Below are 18,609 nucleotides of genomic sequence, written 5' to 3' on the forward strand. Positions count from 1 at the left end.
CTGTGGGAACCTCCCCCATCATTCGATGGTCGCCGACCATCGAATGCTGGACCGAGTGGTCAGGCAGCACCGAGTGCTCCAGACGACTCGGGCATTTCTCAGTGCAAAAACAGGGATATGGGCGGGCAGCTGGCATCCGGCTATGTCATATGTCCGCCCCACACTTTCGTCACGGCCGGATTACCATACGCACGCCCAGTGTTTTCATGGGAATGCCCATGAAATGCGGGGTGTACGAATATGGTAATGAGCAAAATCAGCCCTTCACGCCCCTCTCCACCTTCTGCTCAGATGGTTCCATACGATCATTTTCTGCACGGATCTCACACAGTATTCGGATGTGTGAGGCGGTCGCAGATACGCCTCTGCACATGCGCAAACACCAACCATCGGCTGTCCGTCCGCATTCGTAGCCATCCGACTCAATCAGAATAAGGGCCTTAGTACACTCAAACCGTAAATAACGAATCTTTTTTTTTTTTGGTCAAAGCCAGTCAGTGAGCTGTCCAAAAGAACCGGTTCTTTTCACTGAGCGATCAGTTGATCACTGCCCCCTTTAGTGAGTCCCTTTGCCCATCTCTACAAGTCCTAACTACAGGTAATTTAACTGCAATGTACTACATTGGATCTTTTAGGGGGCTTTATTCATGGTTTCAAACCAATGTTGATGTCACAGACACACCATGAGAGCAAACAGATGGACAGCACTGTTGAATAGTTGTAAAGCTCTTTACCACTTTATGCTAATACTAGTTAAAAGCCTGTTAAAATGTTGAACAACAAGGGCGGATGCTTCACCACATACACACACACGTGTATAGCTCATCCGTCCCCAGACAGCTCCCAGCAAGTCTGGGGTAGAAGACACCAGTAGCCATCAGCAGTTAGCCGGAGGGGTCTGTGCAACACAGGACCCTGCCTCAGCTGAGCCGTCATCTGCCCCAGCACTGACCACAAATTGCCCCATGCAGGGTCTAACTCTTTCCTGCTGGAGTGATTCATCTTCGCCTGTAAGTGGCAACATGTGACCCCGATGCCTCTGCTCTAGTGGTTCCTGCTAATACTTGTTGCCAAGTCCTGGGATGGCAAGTAACCTGGGGTTGTATTATAGTATATGGAGGAGGGAGTGCAAAGTACATGGTATAGGGCAGAAGCCGTATATGGGGGGTGGGGGGTGGCAGTGTGTGTATAGGAGCAGTATATGGTTGAGGGTGCAGAATATGGAAGAGGACGGAGGTGCAGTGTGTACATAGGAACAGTATAGGGTTGGGGATGCAGAATAGAGATGGTCAAAGTGACTCACTAAAGAGAGCGGTGACCTATTGGGCGCTCAGTGAAAAGAACCGGCTCTTTTGGGCACCTAGCTGGCTGGCTTTGCCAAAAAAAAGAATAGTTGTTTACGTTTGAGTGTATTAAGGGCTAGATGTATGAAGCATGAAGCAGTGATCAGGGAGGATAAGTGATAAAGTGCATGGTACTTTATCACCGGCCAATCAGCTCCTGACTGTTCATTTTCAAATCCAGCCTGTAACATAAGTCAGGAGCTGATTGGCCAGTGATAAAGTACTGTACCAGTCACTTTATCATTTCTCCTCCCTTATCACTGCTTCATACATCTACGCCTAAATGTAGTATTTGTTTGTTTTACTTTTGAATTGATTCTAGTAGTGTAAAGCGAATTTCGTACATTAATCTTACAGGTGGTTATTTTCAATTATTTTTCTATTTATCCTGGCACTTTTTTTTTTTTTTTTTTAAATACTACAGAATTATTTTTGCATAGAAAAAGGCATTTCATGGCGTCAATACTGTTCAAGTTGCTGGTAATTCTTGAGAGGGTAATTTGATAATAATGAAGCATAATTAGTTTTACAATCATTTATTGCAATAAACAGTAAACACAAAGTATAATCACATTATTTTTTTATTTCTTTGTATTGACTTTTCAAATCAAGTATCAGTGAGCTGCATGAATATGAACATACATGAGTTCGACTAGCGCATTGAACATATAGGTTACATGTAGTTATGTAGGATCATTTAAAATGTTGACATCTTCAAGAAAGTATAATAAACCGTTAAAGCTTGATTATTAAAGCACGGCAGAGTTGTGCTCATAAGTTTTCATACCTTAGCAGCATTTGTGATTTTCTGGCCATTTGTCAGAGAATATGAATGATAACTCACAAACTTTTCTTTCACTCATCATTAGTGGTTGGGTGAAGCCGATTATTGTTAAACAACTGTGTTTACTCTTTTTAAAGCATAATGACAACAGAAACTACCTAAATGACCCTGATCAAAAGTTTACATACCCCAGTTCTTAATACTGTGTATTACCCCCTTTAACATCAATGACAGCTTGAAGTCTTTTGTGGTAGTTGTGGATGAGGCTCTTTATTTTCTCAGATGGTAAAAGCTGCCCATTCTTCTTGGCAGAAAGCCTCCAGTTCCTGTAAATTATTGGGCTGTCTTGCATGAACTGCACATTTTGAGATCTCCCCAGAGTGGCTCAATGATATTGAGGTCAGGAGACTGAGATGGCCACTCCAGAACCTTCACTTTATTCTGCTGTAGCCGATGACCGGTCGACTTGACCTTGTGTTTTGGATCATTGTCATGTTGGAACATCCAAGTACATCCAACATCAGATGGTAAAAGCTGCAAATTTTTCTGCAGTATTTTCATGATAACATCCTGCATTCATCTTGCCATCAATTTTGACCAAGTTTCCATTACCTTTCTAGCTCACACATTCCCCAAAACATCAGCGATCCACCTCCGTGTTTCACAGTAGGAATGGTGTACCTTTCATCATAGGCCTTGTAACATTTATGGTTGTGGCCAAAAAGTAAAATTTTGGTCTTGTCACTCCAAATGACTTTGTTCTAGAAGTTTTGAGGCTTGTCTCTGTGCTGTTTGGAGTATTGTAAGCGGGATGCTTTGTGGCATTTGCATACCTCCCAACCGCCCCGATAATCGCGGGAATGTCCCGGTTTTCGGGGACGTTCACACGTCCCTCCAGCCACCGGCAGTGTCCCGCGACGGGGGGGGACAGTTGGGATTCCCCCTTTAGTTGCTGGCGAGTGGAAAATAGACGCTGTGCACATGCACACAGCGTCTCTCCCCCGCACCTAGAGGGGCTGGGGGCTTGGCTTGAGGCTCACAGAGAATCAGGGCCATGCCCCCACAAAACGGGGGCGTGGCCTTGCAGGACAACGTGATTATAGGCCACGCCCCTCCCGCGAGAAGCCACACACCCTAATTTCGGTCAAACTAGAAGTTGGGAGGTATGCATTTGCGTAGTAATGGCTTTCTTCTGGCGACTCAACCATGCAGCCCATTTTTCTTTAAATGCCTCCTTATTGTGCATCTTGAAACAACCACACCACTTTTTTCAGAGTGTTCTGTATTTCAGCTGTAGTAATTTGTGGATTTTTCTCATCCTGAACAATTATCCTGGCAGTTCTGGCAGAAATTTTTGTTGGTCTACCTGGTTTCCACATAATCCCTCATTTTCCACTTCTTAATTAGTTTGAACACTGCTGATTGACATTCTCAATTGCTTGGATATCTTTTTTTTATATCCCTTTCCTGTTTTATACAGTTCAATTACCATTTCCAGCAGATCCTTTGACAATTCTTTTGCTTTCCTCATGACTCAGAATCCAGACATGTCAGTGCAGCACTGGATGAAAGATGCAAGGGTCTTTCAGGAGAACAGAAACTCACTGACCTTTTATACACATTTCATAAGGAGGAATAGGGGGAAGGGATATCAAAGGACCACACACAATCCGTTTTTATCCCTTTGATTTTTGGGATTTTTCGAGGGCCGCCTATAATTTTTATAATTCAGCAGGGGTGCTATCCGAGCAATTCGGAAACAGTTTAGTTGATAGAGAAGAAAGAGTATGCACTATGGATACATCCATAGCGCAAACTCTTTCTTCTCTATCAACTAAACTTTTATACACACAGATTACAAGAAAACCGGTCACAGGTGAGGATGGTTACCTTTAGTAGCCATTCAAACCCGTTTGTGTCAACTTGTGTGCATGTTATCAGGCAAAAATCTCCAGGGTATGTAACCTTTTGATCAAGGTCATTTGGGTGGTTTCTGTTTTTATTATGATTTAAAAAAAGTGAACACAGTTGTTTGACAATAAAAGGCTTCAACCAACCACTAACCATGAGTGAGAGCGTTATCATTCATATATTTGTCATATTCTCTGACAAATGGCCAGAAAATCACAAATTCTGCTAGGGTATGTATACTTAAGAGCACAACTGTACATTCAAAGAACTACATGTACCTTCTGTAAATTTCAAGAGGAGAGAGTCGGAAGTCATTAAAAGGGTAGTAAAATCACATTTACATTTACTTGTTCTAAATCAGATGCAAATCATTGTTTACAAATACAATTTGGTTTATTTTCTTGCTAAGAAGCCTACTTCTCTTATCTGTACATATCTGCCCTGCTTTAGAAAACAATCTCTCACAGGGCACGCTGGTAGCGGGAATAAACAATCGTTCCATAGCCACTGCATATACATTCGGGTAAGTCACTTTCCTTGTCTACCACCATTCAAAAGGGTCACTTGTGCGCGGCGAATACGGTTCATTTAGGTATTTGTCCAATTCTAATGTAGCTTCAGCTGTGGGGTCTTGGCTTGATTGCAAATGGCTAAGAGTCGCATCAAATTCATCCCAAAATGAATTGTGCTTGTGGCTGAAGTCATGGTGTTGTGCCACTATTTTGAACTTCCGCTTTAATCATCCCGATGAGCGACTTATATGCAGCTTTGTACTTTTGTTCATCTCCAAATGCCTGTCTTTTAAACCTTGGCTCTAAAATAAGCATTTGTGAAATTAACTTAACAGATTCTTTGTGGCTCAACCACGTACTTAAGCCATCTAAAAGAAGCTTGCTTAACGTAACAATGCTTTCAGGAACAGCGGGGTTGCTGTCCATATACGCTTTAACCTTTCTTGTCAGGATTCTACACAGCACGGTAGTCTTTGACAATGAAACATTACTTTCAGCTGATATTTCCTTGGTAACGTCATTAAAAACCTCTAGCAATTTAACAGCGTGGGTCATAACGTCTCACTCTTGCGGAGTAAAATTGCGTGGTACATCAGTATTTAGAGTATTTTCTAACAGTGCAAGTGTAGACACAATTGGCTCCTTATTTTTTACTACCCTCTCTAACATATCATAGGTTGAGTTCCACCTTGTTGGAACATCTTGTTTCAGCTTTAGCTGCTCTTTATGTAAGGAAATCTGCATCTCTTTTAATTTCGCTAAAGCCAAACTACTTTTCTTAAAGAACTGCACAAGCTCCTTTGCTGAACTCACAACATTGTTAATTGATCCAGAAATAGCGCCTAGAAGGACTAAATTTAAAGAATGAGCATAGCAAGGAATATGTCTAAGATATAACTCTGTGACTGCGCGCTTAATGTTGGCGGTGTTGTCTGTAACTACAGCGAACACCTTGTTCCGAATGGAAAATTTCTCTAGTACTTCGCCTATCCACGTAGCGATATTGGCACTAGTGTGCCCTTCAGAAAACTCTGAACATTCAAGCAGGCATGATTGCATATGACGAGTCTGGCTGTCTATATAATGCGCAGTAAGACCGTAATAACATTCGTTATTTATTTTCGTCCAACCATCGCAAGTAACACAAACAGCTTGAGCAGCAGTTACAGCCACTTTAACTTTATCTAAAATATCATTATACATTGATGGAAGCGGTTTGCCAGCGTTTTCCTACTTGGCAGCTTGTAACCTGGATTTAACATTGTTCACAATTTCTTAAATTCTTCATTCTCGACAAGAGAGAAGGGATGATATTCTTTACACATCATTTTTAGTAACTCGGGTAGATTTATTTAACTCGGTGAAGTGATAAAGTGTCTGGTTTTTATCACCGGCCAATCAGCTCCTAACTGTGAAGTTACAGGCTCTGTTTGAAAAATGACAGGTAGGAGCTGATTGGCCAGTGATAAAAACCAATAAGCTCCTACCTGTCATTTTTCAAACAGAGCCTGTAACTTCACAGTTAGGAGTGGATTGGCCGGTGATAAAAACCAGACACTTTATCACTTCACCAAGCTTAATAAATCTTCCCCATAATATCTAAAGACCATTTCTTAGTCATTGAAAGTGGTCAAATGACCTCAACTAATCTCTCCATCGATGATTGAGCAGACTGCGGTGTCGACAATGGTGCCAGTGGAGACATTGTGTTGTCCACGCTGCACTAATCAGGAGGAAACAGAGACGCTGGCATGAGAAATACTTGGACTTGGAACTGGAGTAGAATCACTTTGATGTGAAGTTCTTTCTCTGTGGTCATCCACTGAGGATTTCTCCCAAGATGTAATGGTATCAATGGGTGCTTTGACTTCATGTGTCTTGTCAAATTGCCAGTAGATTCTGACACTACAGATGTAGTTGCCTTGCAATAGTTGCATATCCCTTTCTTGTCCTTGTTCTTGTCAAAATGATACAAAAGATCACTAGTAACCTTGCTCACTTTCCGGACTTGTAACAGACACTTTATTACCCCTTTGGGGAAGAAGACATTTTTTGACCTCTGTATAAACGCAAATTAGTGCAGCCAAGAGCAATGTTATCCAGCTCGCATCTAGTTAGCAGTTCCAGTTAAGAAGACCTTTTTTAAGGATTTTTAGTTTCCTCTCAATATTAATTTAACAGTAGTCAGTAGATTTCTCCCGTCGTTCAGAGGACAAATAAAGCTGTTAATAATATGTGAACAGACCGATTCCACTTTATATAATCAAGCTGATGTAAAGTCAATGGTAGAAATTTACTAAGATGGGAGTTGTATTTCATATGGGATGTTGCTATGGGCAACCAATCAGAATCTACTTATTTATTTAGCACCTTCTAGAAGATAATAGAGAGCATCTGATTGGTTGCCCATAGCAACATCCCATTTGCAATACAACTTTCATCTTAGTAAATTGCCCCCAATGTTAATTTGGTAAGCCGAATATTTCAATTCAGCTAGTAACCAACAGTCAGCAGAACAGCTGAACACCGATGTCATGATTATCTCCACAGCGTCAGGCCCCAGTCTGTTCGACACCACACACACAAGTGTGTAAATTAAGCTAGACCGGTGGGACCGTTTGATACCAGACAATGATGTAGCACACGGCTGCTAGTGGTCCACTGGTGTAATAGAGGTGTGAGACACCAGGAAGTAAAGCAAGTGGGAGACAAAGACAGATGGAGCCCAGCTCACTGGATCTTTACTTTATGAATCTGGTGCTGTAAAATGAAAGTTAAAAGTACTACAGAGGCCAGCAAACACAGATCTAATAAAAAAAAAAGTCTGTGTGTCTGTGAGTGAGAATGTGTGGTCATGCTACTCACCTTTCTGTGATCCTATGCTACTAGTCCAGAAGATGTCCAAGCACTGTCTTGCTGCTTCTGGTACTGGGTACCTCCTGTGAGCAGTATACAGCTGTACCAAATCCTCTGCTGGGACCTGTGGTGCTTCAAGTTCTGCAGCAGCCCTGTTATTCAGAAGCTCCAATGTGAATGCAGTACTCTCCGGAGTTAGTACATCTCAGCTGCCACAGGTGGCAGTGCTGAGCTCAGACATGGTGTGGATTGGACTCTGCGGAGCTGGATGAACTACAGCCCTAATGAGTCAGCCAGTACAGTTCCTGTAAGCTACCATGTGTGGCACTGCGGTGCTCAGGCAAATGCATTGTATGAAAACTAAACCAAAACTAAACCGAAGAATTACCATTCACGTTTTAGTGAGCAACAGATCACTTGCTATTTTTTCAGCACCCATTCAGAAGAACCGGTTCACTCACGGACGACCCGTCTCTAGTTAGGAGTGTAAAGTGAACAGTTTACCCAGACACACCGATCAACTTGATACTTCATGTAGGAGTCTAAAAAGAACCTGGAAATTAGGCTTAGCTTTGTCTTATTTAAGTTATGTTTATATCAGTAGCAGGAACAGGTATATTAATTGAATCCTTTATTTTTTATCTTTGTACAGGATGAAAGTATTCAGACTCCACTGTCGTCTTTGAATCGGCCATGTACATATACGTCGCAATTAGTCTTGTGTCCGACAATAAAGGTAGAAGTGGATAGCACTGTAAATATTATAGGTAAGTAAATAATAATGTCAGTTTAATGTAGAGTACACACGGTTCGATTTTTCTATTCGATTCTGCCTATTTATGCGAAATCAAGTCGCAATGGATCTAGGCATTTGCAGATCCAGATTTGCCCGGCTCTCAAAACGGGATCTTATTGGCGATCAGCTGTCACATGTTTTGGCTCCAAAACATTTGAGAGCCGGATAGCGAATATGATCCGGATCTGCATATGACTAATTCGTTCCCAATGCTCGGCCCCGCGGCATCGAAATCGAATATAAAAATAGACTGTGCAGGCAAGATCTGTACTACATAGTCTAAATCGCCATGCAGTTTGATCCCAATTCAATCGGGATTGATCAGCAAGTAAATCGCACTTTGCCCTACTTAAGTCTAAGGACCCATACACATTATGCAATATTGTACACTATTGTAACGATTGAGTTCAGTTCAGTACAATATTGTATGTGTCCGCAAGATGTGTTGTAAGATGTGCACTCCTCTGCATCTTATAAAACATTATCTGATAGTTCTGCATTCATGCTTGATGGTAAGATATTAGGTTATGCTATGTACATATTATGATAGTATGTCACATTGTATAATGTGTAGATAAGAAATCACATGTTCGGGAAAATGTATACAATATTGTGTTGAATCCTAAGGCTATGTACACATTAGAACTATGGTATACACTAAGATATCATCTATTTATGTATATTGTCCGTTCGTGTGTCTCCGAAACAATGCCATCTGTTGGCAGCGATTGAAACTACATGTCTTTTTTTCGCACACATGAACAAACACAGAGCCAATCACAAGGTAGCAGACTAGCTTTTGAAGCATTTGATTTGAGCGGGCTTACTAGTTGTGTACAATTTCCCTTGCTCTGCTTGTCATGTGATATCTTATGCACACATTATACAATGTGACATAAGATCATAATATGTGCATAGCATCACCCAATACCTCACCACCAAGCCTGCATGCAGGACTACTAGATGATCTCATCAGTGGCGTAACTACAGAGGGTGCAGGGGATGCAACTGCTATGGGGCCCGGCCGTTTGGGGGCCCGAGGACCCAGCAGGCTATCCCCTGCACCCTTTTCATTTTCTTTGTTCCTTCTTTTAATTAAAAATACCGTAGTACACACAGCCGTGCAGCGCTGGGACCGGAGCTGTCAGCTTTATTTCCGGGCAGGAACAGAAGCAGGAGGCGAGGTGCAGAGCCAGAGTGTAAAACAACACACCAGGGGGCGCTGCTCCCTTCTCAGAGCAGTCACTGAGATTACCATAGAGCACTAGAGCAGGCTTCTCCTTCACACGAGGAGCTGGGAGTCATGTCGGAAGGGGAGAGCGCTCTTCCCCGGCACCATCCATCTGGTGGGCACGCTGCAGATAGCAGTCATCCCTGCAAACACTCGGAGCAATGCTGGGCGCCCTCAGGGTGGCCTCTAATCTCAGATAGAAGCAGGTAACTGGCTGGGGGTTTGCAGGTAATGGGTAACCTAGAGTTTTAGTTTTCCTACTTCACCCTGCCTCTTCTCCTGCATGTGCCTGCTGACACCATCCCAAGTGACATCCTCCCTGTTCCTTCCTTGCAGTCTGCTGTACCTATCTGCCTGCTGTTCCCACCCCCCACCCCAAAGTGACAGCCTGTGCCAACCTGCAATATACTATATCTGTCTGCCAACCCCCACCAAGTGACAGTCTGCCCCCCCTTTCAATCCCCTGTATCTGCATTCTGATCCTGCCAAGTGACAGCCTGCCCCCCTTATTCTATCCTGCATGTGCCTTTCAACCCCCTCAAGTGATAGCCTGCCCCGTAGTATTTCCTCTCCTGCCCACTACCCCTCCCTCACCCTGACACACTTTTTCTCCCCAATAGCCTCTGTCTCACTCTCCTCTCCCCCCCCCCCCCCTTTAGGGGCATTATAGTGACAACGGCAGGGGTAGGTGGGGGGCCCCTACCAAAATGTTGCTATGGGGCCCACAAACTTCTAGTTCCGCCTCTGGATCTCATGAAGCTGGGTACACACCTACAGATTCATCTGTCCCATATATCTGGTGGGAGAAAAAATCTGGCAATGTATGGGATTTTGCTCCCACCAGAAAGGTGTAACTTGACAGATGTACAGTATGGATGTGAACTCATTCATCTTTGCTAAAGTCATGCCAAACAGCCCCTTATGGCACGGCTGGTCCCACGAGACTGCAGGCGTCTGGCAAATACAACGTACCAGGGGGCGGTACTGATTAGCTGTGTGTGTGTGTGTGTGTGTGTGTGTGTGTGTGTGTGTCTGAGTTTATGAATATATATATAGACTGGTATGCACACAGATCTACAAGGATTGCATATCAGGTTAATCAGCAGAGTCTCCTGCTGTGACCTAGTCACATAACAAAAATCAAATTTTGGTTAAAAAAAAAATGCCCGACACTAGGAGGGTTGTTTGGGACCTGCCCACTCATGCGAAGAATCTCCCTCTCTGAGACGTAGTGTGGTAAACTTACTAAGATGGGAGTTCTACTGAAGATGGGATCCTTCCCATAGCAACCAATCAGATTCTACTTATCTATTTAGCACCTTCTAGAAAATAATAATCGGTACTTATGTAGTATCTGGACGCCCGATAATCGCATCGCATCCGACCAAATCGCATGCGATGCGATGGACCCGATTTTCCATAGGATTCTATGGGAAAAAGGGTCCTTTTCATTTCCCCACTATCCAACTACGCATGGAGTTGGATATAAACCTGTGGCGAGCGTAGCGAGCCACCTAGCCCGAAGTGTGGCGAGCGGACACGGATTCGTTAAAAAGGATTCCGCATCCCCTCGCGGGGCTCGCTGGGCTTGCCACGCTTCGGGCTCGGTGGCTCGCTACGCTCGCCACAGGTTTATATCCAACTCCATGCGTAGTTGGATAGTGGGGAAATTAAAAGGACCCTTTTTCCCATAGAATCCTATGTTAAAATGGACTCAGTCCATTTTAACATTGAATCCTATGGAAAAATCGGGTCCATCGCATTGCATGCGATTTGGTCGCATGCAATGTGATGCGATGGACCCGATTTTTTAATCGGGCGTCCAGATACTACATAAGTACTTAATAATCTGACCAGTTGCTATGGGCAACATCCATCTTCAACTCCCATCTTAGTAGCCATTGAGGCTAGCTGTATGAGGAAACAGCTGTGATTTTTTTTTCCACCCCCACAACTATGTTGTATATAATACAGATGATGAATAAACTAAAGCAATTATCAGGGGATCTTTTGGAAGTTTGGAAATGAGTCACTGTTAATATTACTCATATGGTCATATAGTGGAAAATCTGTGTAGGTTTGTGTTATTTTCCCTGCACTTCTATATCTATAGGTCTCTTCACCATAAATATCAGCTGAATATTTTTTTTTGTTGTTGTTTGCTGCCCCTTTAAGGTCTGATTTACTGTTGTGGTTTTACAATTTTAGTGTACAATGTTTGTCTACTGTAGTGGGGGGAAGAGTTCAGCACAAAGAAACCAAAATAATTAGGTTCTAGCTTGAGCAGTGTTCCACACCAGTACAGTAAATCTTCCCACACACTATCTTCATTTTAAATCTTCCATTTAATATAGATGGACCGTTTGAAAGTTTTTTTTTTAAAGAGCGCAACTGTTGTTAGGACACATTAATGTAGCACTGACAGTGCAAGGTTTTGTACATTTGTGGCTACAAACTCTTAGGCTAGGGCCACACATAACGTTTTAGCTGGTCCCATTGAGACAGACCCGCTTGGCAGGAAGGAGACTGTACACAGTCTCCTATGCTGCTGGCCACACATTGGCGCTTATTTTTCAGCGGGTAACTCATTGTTTCTGAACTCCTTGTACTTCAGTGTGGATCACTGGGTGGTGTGCATTTTATCATGACCAAATTGCGGCACAGTATACTTAAAACCGCTGAGAGGATCACAACCATTTTGATTTAGCCTCAGGACTGTGTATTTGTAAACATTAGGTTTTTGCACAACAGTATTATGTAATTGGAGTAAAATATTGGTAGCATACTGCATGGATCTCATAGCTGACACTGGCTGTTGTAACCTGTACTTCTCCATTTTGGCAGATGGGACCACATATCACTCTAGCATGGTAGAAGAGATGATTGTCACCAATCCCCCCGATGTTTGCCAGGTTGTTGAAGTAATGACGGAAAGTGATGACCAGCCGGCATATCGGGCACAGCATTACCCACTGCAGATCTCACCAGTTTCTTCATACGCAGGTGAGTGGGCAAAATGTAATCATCTGCACCGACCCATCACCGGCACTTGGCTGTCTTATTGTGTGATATTCAGTTGGAGCAAAATAAAATAAATTCTCTCAAATAAATTCATTATAAAAATAAAGAAATAATAACTTAAAATAGGGAAATGTTCATATGGTGCTACAAATAAAGATGTCCCTTTTATATACAAGTAGGAGCCACTAAACTCCAGAAAACATACATCACAAACAAGGGAACGTAAGCATAGGCTTTGAACAATGTCCCAATTAATGAATGGAGATGGTATAATTACATATCCAACAATATTACTCCTTTTCATTGTCTAATTTAGGGCAGACTATTAGAATGTGCATCTAGCAAATCATTTTTTGTGGGTGTCTTGATACACCAGAATCATCCAAGTAACATTTATTGCAATGCATTGGTAATTGCTGCATAATCTCATTCCGTACATATTTGTGAAATCTGTGGACCATGAGGATAATCCTGTTTTGCGTCTGTGCTCTCCGTTCTATTTGTAATAATAATTGAAGTTTAGTACAGACCATTATTTGGAGTGACTTATATGAAATCCAGATCAGTACGCCTTTCAGTTTGTTTTCATTTCTTTTTCAGAGAGTGAAACAGACAGCGTTCCCAGTGACGAGGAAAGTATGGTAAGTGTCACATTTTGGCTTTATATATGAATCCCATTTGTTTATGCATATATAAAAGATCTGTGCTAAGGGGGGAAAATTAATTATACACAGCCGAAGACTGGTAACAAAGTAAACCAGAGCACAGAAGTGCAATGTTATTTCCATACCTGTTACTGAGCAGTATCTTTGCCTGATCTTTCCCTGTAGTTTTATTGCAGTACAGGTTGGGTATTCCATTTTAGAAATGTTCTGAAAACTGTAGGTCTTCAGAATATTACAGATTTTTTTTGTGTTGTCCCCCCCCCCTCCCCCCACACACACCCTTTTTTTAAACTTTCTTTGTCCACGGCGGCCATTTGATTCCTTTTCAGTGGCATTCCTGGTCCCAAGGATGTATTGTGCGGGTGCGCTGGTGACGTCACCAGCGCACCCGCGTAATGCATCCTTGGGACCGGGGATGCCGCAGAAATGGAATCCGATGGACGTCAGGGGACACCGTGGATGACGTGGGTCTGTCGGGGTACTGCCAGGGGACCAAGTGAGTATGAAAGAAAAAATATATATTCTGAAATCCCTTATCCAAAATGCTTGTGTTACCAAAATGCTTGTGGTATTACTACAACAGCACTTTTTTGGCGCATAAGATAAAATTCCCCTGGACTATTCAGAGGGCCCTTTTGTGGTTCTAGATCAGTGATGGCTAACCTTGACACTCCAGCTGTTGTTGAACTACACATCCCAGCGTGACCTGCATCAGTTTTAGCATGGCCAAATAGTAAAACTGTAGCAGGGCATGCTGGGATGTGTAGTTCTACAACAGCTGGAGTGTCAAGGTTAGCCATCCCTGCTCTAGATCATATTTTCCATATTTTTCCTCACTTTTTCTACCTAAGAAAGTAGGAAGTCTGATCTGATGGAATAAGCATAGGTAACATAATGGATACCAGAGTGTAGCGCATCCCGATCAGGCTCTGAAGCTTAGTTGTTTGGATTGATTAGTTTTTTTTATATTTAGTAATCCATTCAAGAGTCTTCAAACTGATCTTACAGCAACAGACAATGTCGCTTCCACGTATCATACTTCATTTACTATTGCAGTTACTTACAGATTTATTCAATAACACTTTGAGAAAAAAAATCATACAGCTCCTTGGTCAGTTAAATCAGTACAGGTAATTATAATAAGTGTGAAGAACAGGGTCTATTGGGGCAGATTTATTAAGCTTGGAGAAGAGATAAACTGGAGATTAAGCGGAGAAAAAGTAAAAGGAGATAAAGCACCGGCCAATCAACTGTGTTTGAAAAAGACAGTTGGGAGTTGATTGGCCGGTGCTTTATCTCCTTTTACCTTTTCTCCGCTTAATCTCCATTTATCTCTTCTCCAAGCTTAATAAATCTGCCCCATTGGGTGCAAACCGTTCATGTTGGAGGGTGTGTAATCATAACTAAAGTACAACCATTTACATCATCTGCTAAATTTTGTTTTGAGGAGTTTTATTTAATTTGAAAGATGCATTTGCAATACATTATTGGGAGTTTTAAAAGTCCCTCCCTAGTGAATGTGTACCTTCCTGAAGAGAATTTGGCATTTGAGAACATAAGTTTATCATATTCACTTTGGAAATAAAATAGTTTGATACATACTTACAGTATGTACATGGTGCTGAAAGTGTTGTCCCAGTCTATGGCCTTGCACAGCTGTAGGACAAATCTGCAGCCAGAGAAAGCACTCGCTGCAGAGGGACTTTTTGAACTCCCTGTATAACAGAACATATACATGTATATATTGGCTATGTAATAAATGTAATTGTGTTCCCATTACAAAGTCAGGTTGAGTTTGTGTGGGCAGAACATAGCAATGTTGCTGACCAAAATATAAACATAAGCAGCTTTATGCTGTAATAATGTGGAGATCTTTAAATCACTTAAGGGGTCACCATCAGGTATGTGTGAACGTGCAGGAGTTAATGCTATCCTCATGTGACAGCCGTGTTTTGCTATGTCTGTGCTGGGTGGAGCACTTTTTTAAAAGCAAGCCTCATATCATGTGACAGGTGCTTTAGTTACAGGGAGAAGTCTTTATTAAACAGGTTCTATAGCTTATGTACTTTGGCAATTAGAATGTGTTTAGAACATGTCCCGGGATGCGTTTAGCATGCTGGAGATGCAGGCAGTCAAATCCTGACCCTCGACCACAATACTGACATGTAAAAAAATTCACCCATTCATGTTTGCAGAAGGTGCTGTGTGTGAAAAAATATATATATATATATATATATATATATATATATATATATATATAATTTTTTTTAATATATAGATATAGGGCAGGATGTTCTAACATGCGCAGCCCTCTAACGCCCCCCTTCGCCGGGTACTGCATTGTTAATAATCGCATATGCTCTAACGATAACATGCGATTATTAGGGACAGCTCTTGCGATAAGAGCTGTCCCTTGTAATGTGACCACGGTGCTGAACTTCCGTGTCTGAGACCCGGGAGTCCGCATGCGCAGAGCGCCGGCCGTGATGGATCCCTCACACAGCGCTGCGGTAAGAACCCCATAGGCTTCTGCTGGCGATTCCCTTCACAGCGCTGACACTGCGGAGGGGGATTAGAAAATACAGAAATGCATTTCTCGTTTAGAGCATCCCGCCCCATAGAGAGAGAGATATATAGATTGAGAGAGATATTGATTCGGGAGAAAGCACACAATGAGCTACATTCAAATAACTTTTATGTCATAAAAAAGCTCAAATACATATAAGTAACTGAATAACAGCTTGCCAGCGATAATAGTAATGATCACAGCAGGCCCTTCATTCACCGCTCAGCCTATATGCGCCTTCAGTAGGGAATCCCGGAGACCACGCACCGGAATGACATCACTGTTGCACTCGCCCAATGTGTTTCACCACTTATTGGGACTTTGTCAGGGGTACGAAGTCCCAATCAGTGATTAAACGTGTAGGCTGTGTTCAACAGTGATGTCATTCCGGTGTTTGGTCGGTCCTATTAATTGTATTCTTAAATACACATAAGTGTATAAACCCACTGCTAAAATGCCACAGACAGCTTATGTCACTAAATGCACTACTTAACACTTTTTTTGGTCAACTGGTATATTAATGTGTTTTTTTTTTATAAAAACAAGAGCCATGAAAACCTAAACCCCATTTATTTTCAATATTAAAAACCATTTTTTTTTTTACTTCATATTTTACCATCTACATTAGTGGTGACCAAACCAGTCCTCGAGATCTACCAACAGTCCACGTTACCATATCACCTTGCTGGTGCACAGCTGTAGTCATTACTAACTGTCACATTTTCAGTTTTTTTCTCATTTTAGTTTTTGCTTACAGCATTCACCCCCCCCCCCCTTTTTTTTTCTACGTTATGCCTGAGCCATCTTTTTATAAATGCTTAATAAATCTTCCATGAACTTCACATATTTTTTATTCTGTTTATGTGAATGCTCAATACTTTAACCCAACTCTGTCTTTTTAATTTTAAGAGTCGATTACATGGTCAAAAGATGAGCGAAAATAAAGAGTGTGTACGAACAGCAAGCCCAAGAGCTTTCTACAATCTCCCGAGCATGGCAACATTTGTAACGTCCAATAAGCCAGACCTCCAGGTCACAATTAAGGAGGAGAAGTGCCCCATGCCTTATAATAGTTCCTGGCCAGTGTTTCAAGAAGGAACCCCTTTCTCACAGACAGCCAGCTCCTCCACATTAAACACCACTCGGAAGGACCATGAAACCAGAGCCACCGTTATTAAGAAAACCTCAGATGTGACTCAGCCGAGACTAAAGACATTCTAAGAGGAATTGTTTTATGAGATTTTTTTTCCCATCTTTCTGTCCGGGAGAGGAAACAAAGAAAACCAATGAATTGTTCATAAGTCCCATTTATCTGCCTTTGAGTTGCTGTTTAAGTTGAAGAAACTCGGCAAGATGTTGTGGAGACCCAAGATTTTCTCAGGATCTAAGCTTAAGAGAATACCGGACCAAGATCGAGAGTCAACAGGTTACAAGCCTTAGTGTGGACTAGGCAAATGTGAAATTGGTAGAATACTGTCATTTTTGTTAAAAGAAGAGAAAAATCTATTCTATTGTAAATATGTATATTTTATCCCACAGTCTGGCACGTTGGCAATCTGCTTGTGCACCTTACAAAATAGGCACTTACACAGGAGACGTGGTTGCACAAATTGTACGGAGGTTCCATAGTCATGTTGATTATAATAATCATTCACCTGAGAGAACAGTCAAGACAAATGGCCACCTGTAAGAGCGATTGCTTTGTATACTGGATATTAAACATCTTTACTGTGGATAGTAATTATTTAAAAACAAAAAGCTTATTTTACTAACTTGCTCAAGCTTGAGGTACAATAGGAATTTAGATATATTCAGAGTTCTTATATATATATATATTCCCCTAAAACATGAGTGTTTTAATATAAAATTAGGAAGATATGACTAATCTCTCCCAGAGCAAGATTTTTTGTTATTATTTTATACAGGGGATATTTAATTTGCGATATTATAAAATGAAATATAATTTTTGTTTTTTTTGTTTTTATACAGCAGATTTATTTTATGGATTCAGTTTCCTGTTTGTTAGCAAAAATATTCTAAAAAGAAAAAAAAAAAAGTAGCACATTTCCTAATTTTTGTTACCTGACATGAAACTGATATATTGCTCTAATCTGTAGAAAACAAAATTTATCCTGTGGATTGAAAAATAAATATTAATTGCAGATCTATTTGTTACAAAAAAAGGTGGTGTTTGCCTCCATGTTATTGCTTACCTTAGTGAAGTCTGTAATATAAAGATGTGCATAGATGCGGAATATGTTTTTATACTTATTTGTGGCCAAGGTCCTCCTATAGAACCAAATAATGCATGAGGTTTCTAATAACACTTTCACATCACAATCTCTGGTCCTATCTGGGTCAAGCCTTTTCATAATGGACCCGGGTCGCCCATTATCCACGACCCAGGTTTAACCTTTCTTTTAACCCAGGTTGCTCGGCCCGGGTTATTAACTTTGGTACTTTCACACTGCACCTTGACCTGGGTCAGCCCTGCAATAATGCAGGTTATATATGCATTGTGAAAGCTAGCGAGAATAAACACCTCATAGAGCAGGAGAACCATTTTATATACATTCAATATATACTTAGATACTTTTTTTCTTTTAGATTTAGATTAGGGTTCAAGTAAATGGTGGTGCCTGAGGGGTCTTCATTGAGTGAAGTAGATTTGCTTTTTGAATTTAAAGCGGCAATAATATTAAATGGAAAACATTCTGGGCTGCTTCCAATTTTCATATGAAGGCCACCACTTTGTAACTATACATCATGAAGTGATTGTAAGAAAAATTACAGTGGGTTACATTACATGGTGTCAATGAGGGGTGAGGTGTATTCTCATTGGTGACTTATGGGATCAGGGACTTTGGCACAAAGGAATGGTGTAAGGAAGAAGTATTTCTGTGGTGAGGTATGGTGTGGAGGTG

General features: G+C 41.5%; 1 protein-coding gene across 1 annotated transcript in view; it reads left to right on the forward strand.

The window, feature by feature from the left end:
- IRF2 (interferon regulatory factor 2) overlaps window positions 1-17,851 on the forward strand; it is a 76,974-nt gene extending 59,123 nt beyond the window's left edge. The window contains exons 6-9 of the mRNA XM_083170466.1: window positions 8,059-8,173; window positions 12,278-12,436; window positions 13,055-13,095; window positions 16,595-17,851. Coding sequence (XP_083026592.1) covers window positions 8,059-8,173; window positions 12,278-12,436; window positions 13,055-13,095; window positions 16,595-16,906 — 627 coding nt within the window. The 3' untranslated portion in view covers window positions 16,907-17,851. The remainder of the gene's footprint in view (window positions 1-8,058; window positions 8,174-12,277; window positions 12,437-13,054; window positions 13,096-16,594) is intronic.
- The last annotated feature ends 758 nt before the right edge of the window (window positions 17,852-18,609 follow it).

Source organism: Crinia signifera, chromosome 1 (genome assembly GCF_055691185.1).
Source record: "Crinia signifera chromosome 1, ASM5569118v1, whole genome shotgun sequence".
In the NCBI taxonomy this organism is placed as follows: domain Eukaryota; kingdom Metazoa; phylum Chordata; class Amphibia; order Anura; family Myobatrachidae; genus Crinia; species Crinia signifera.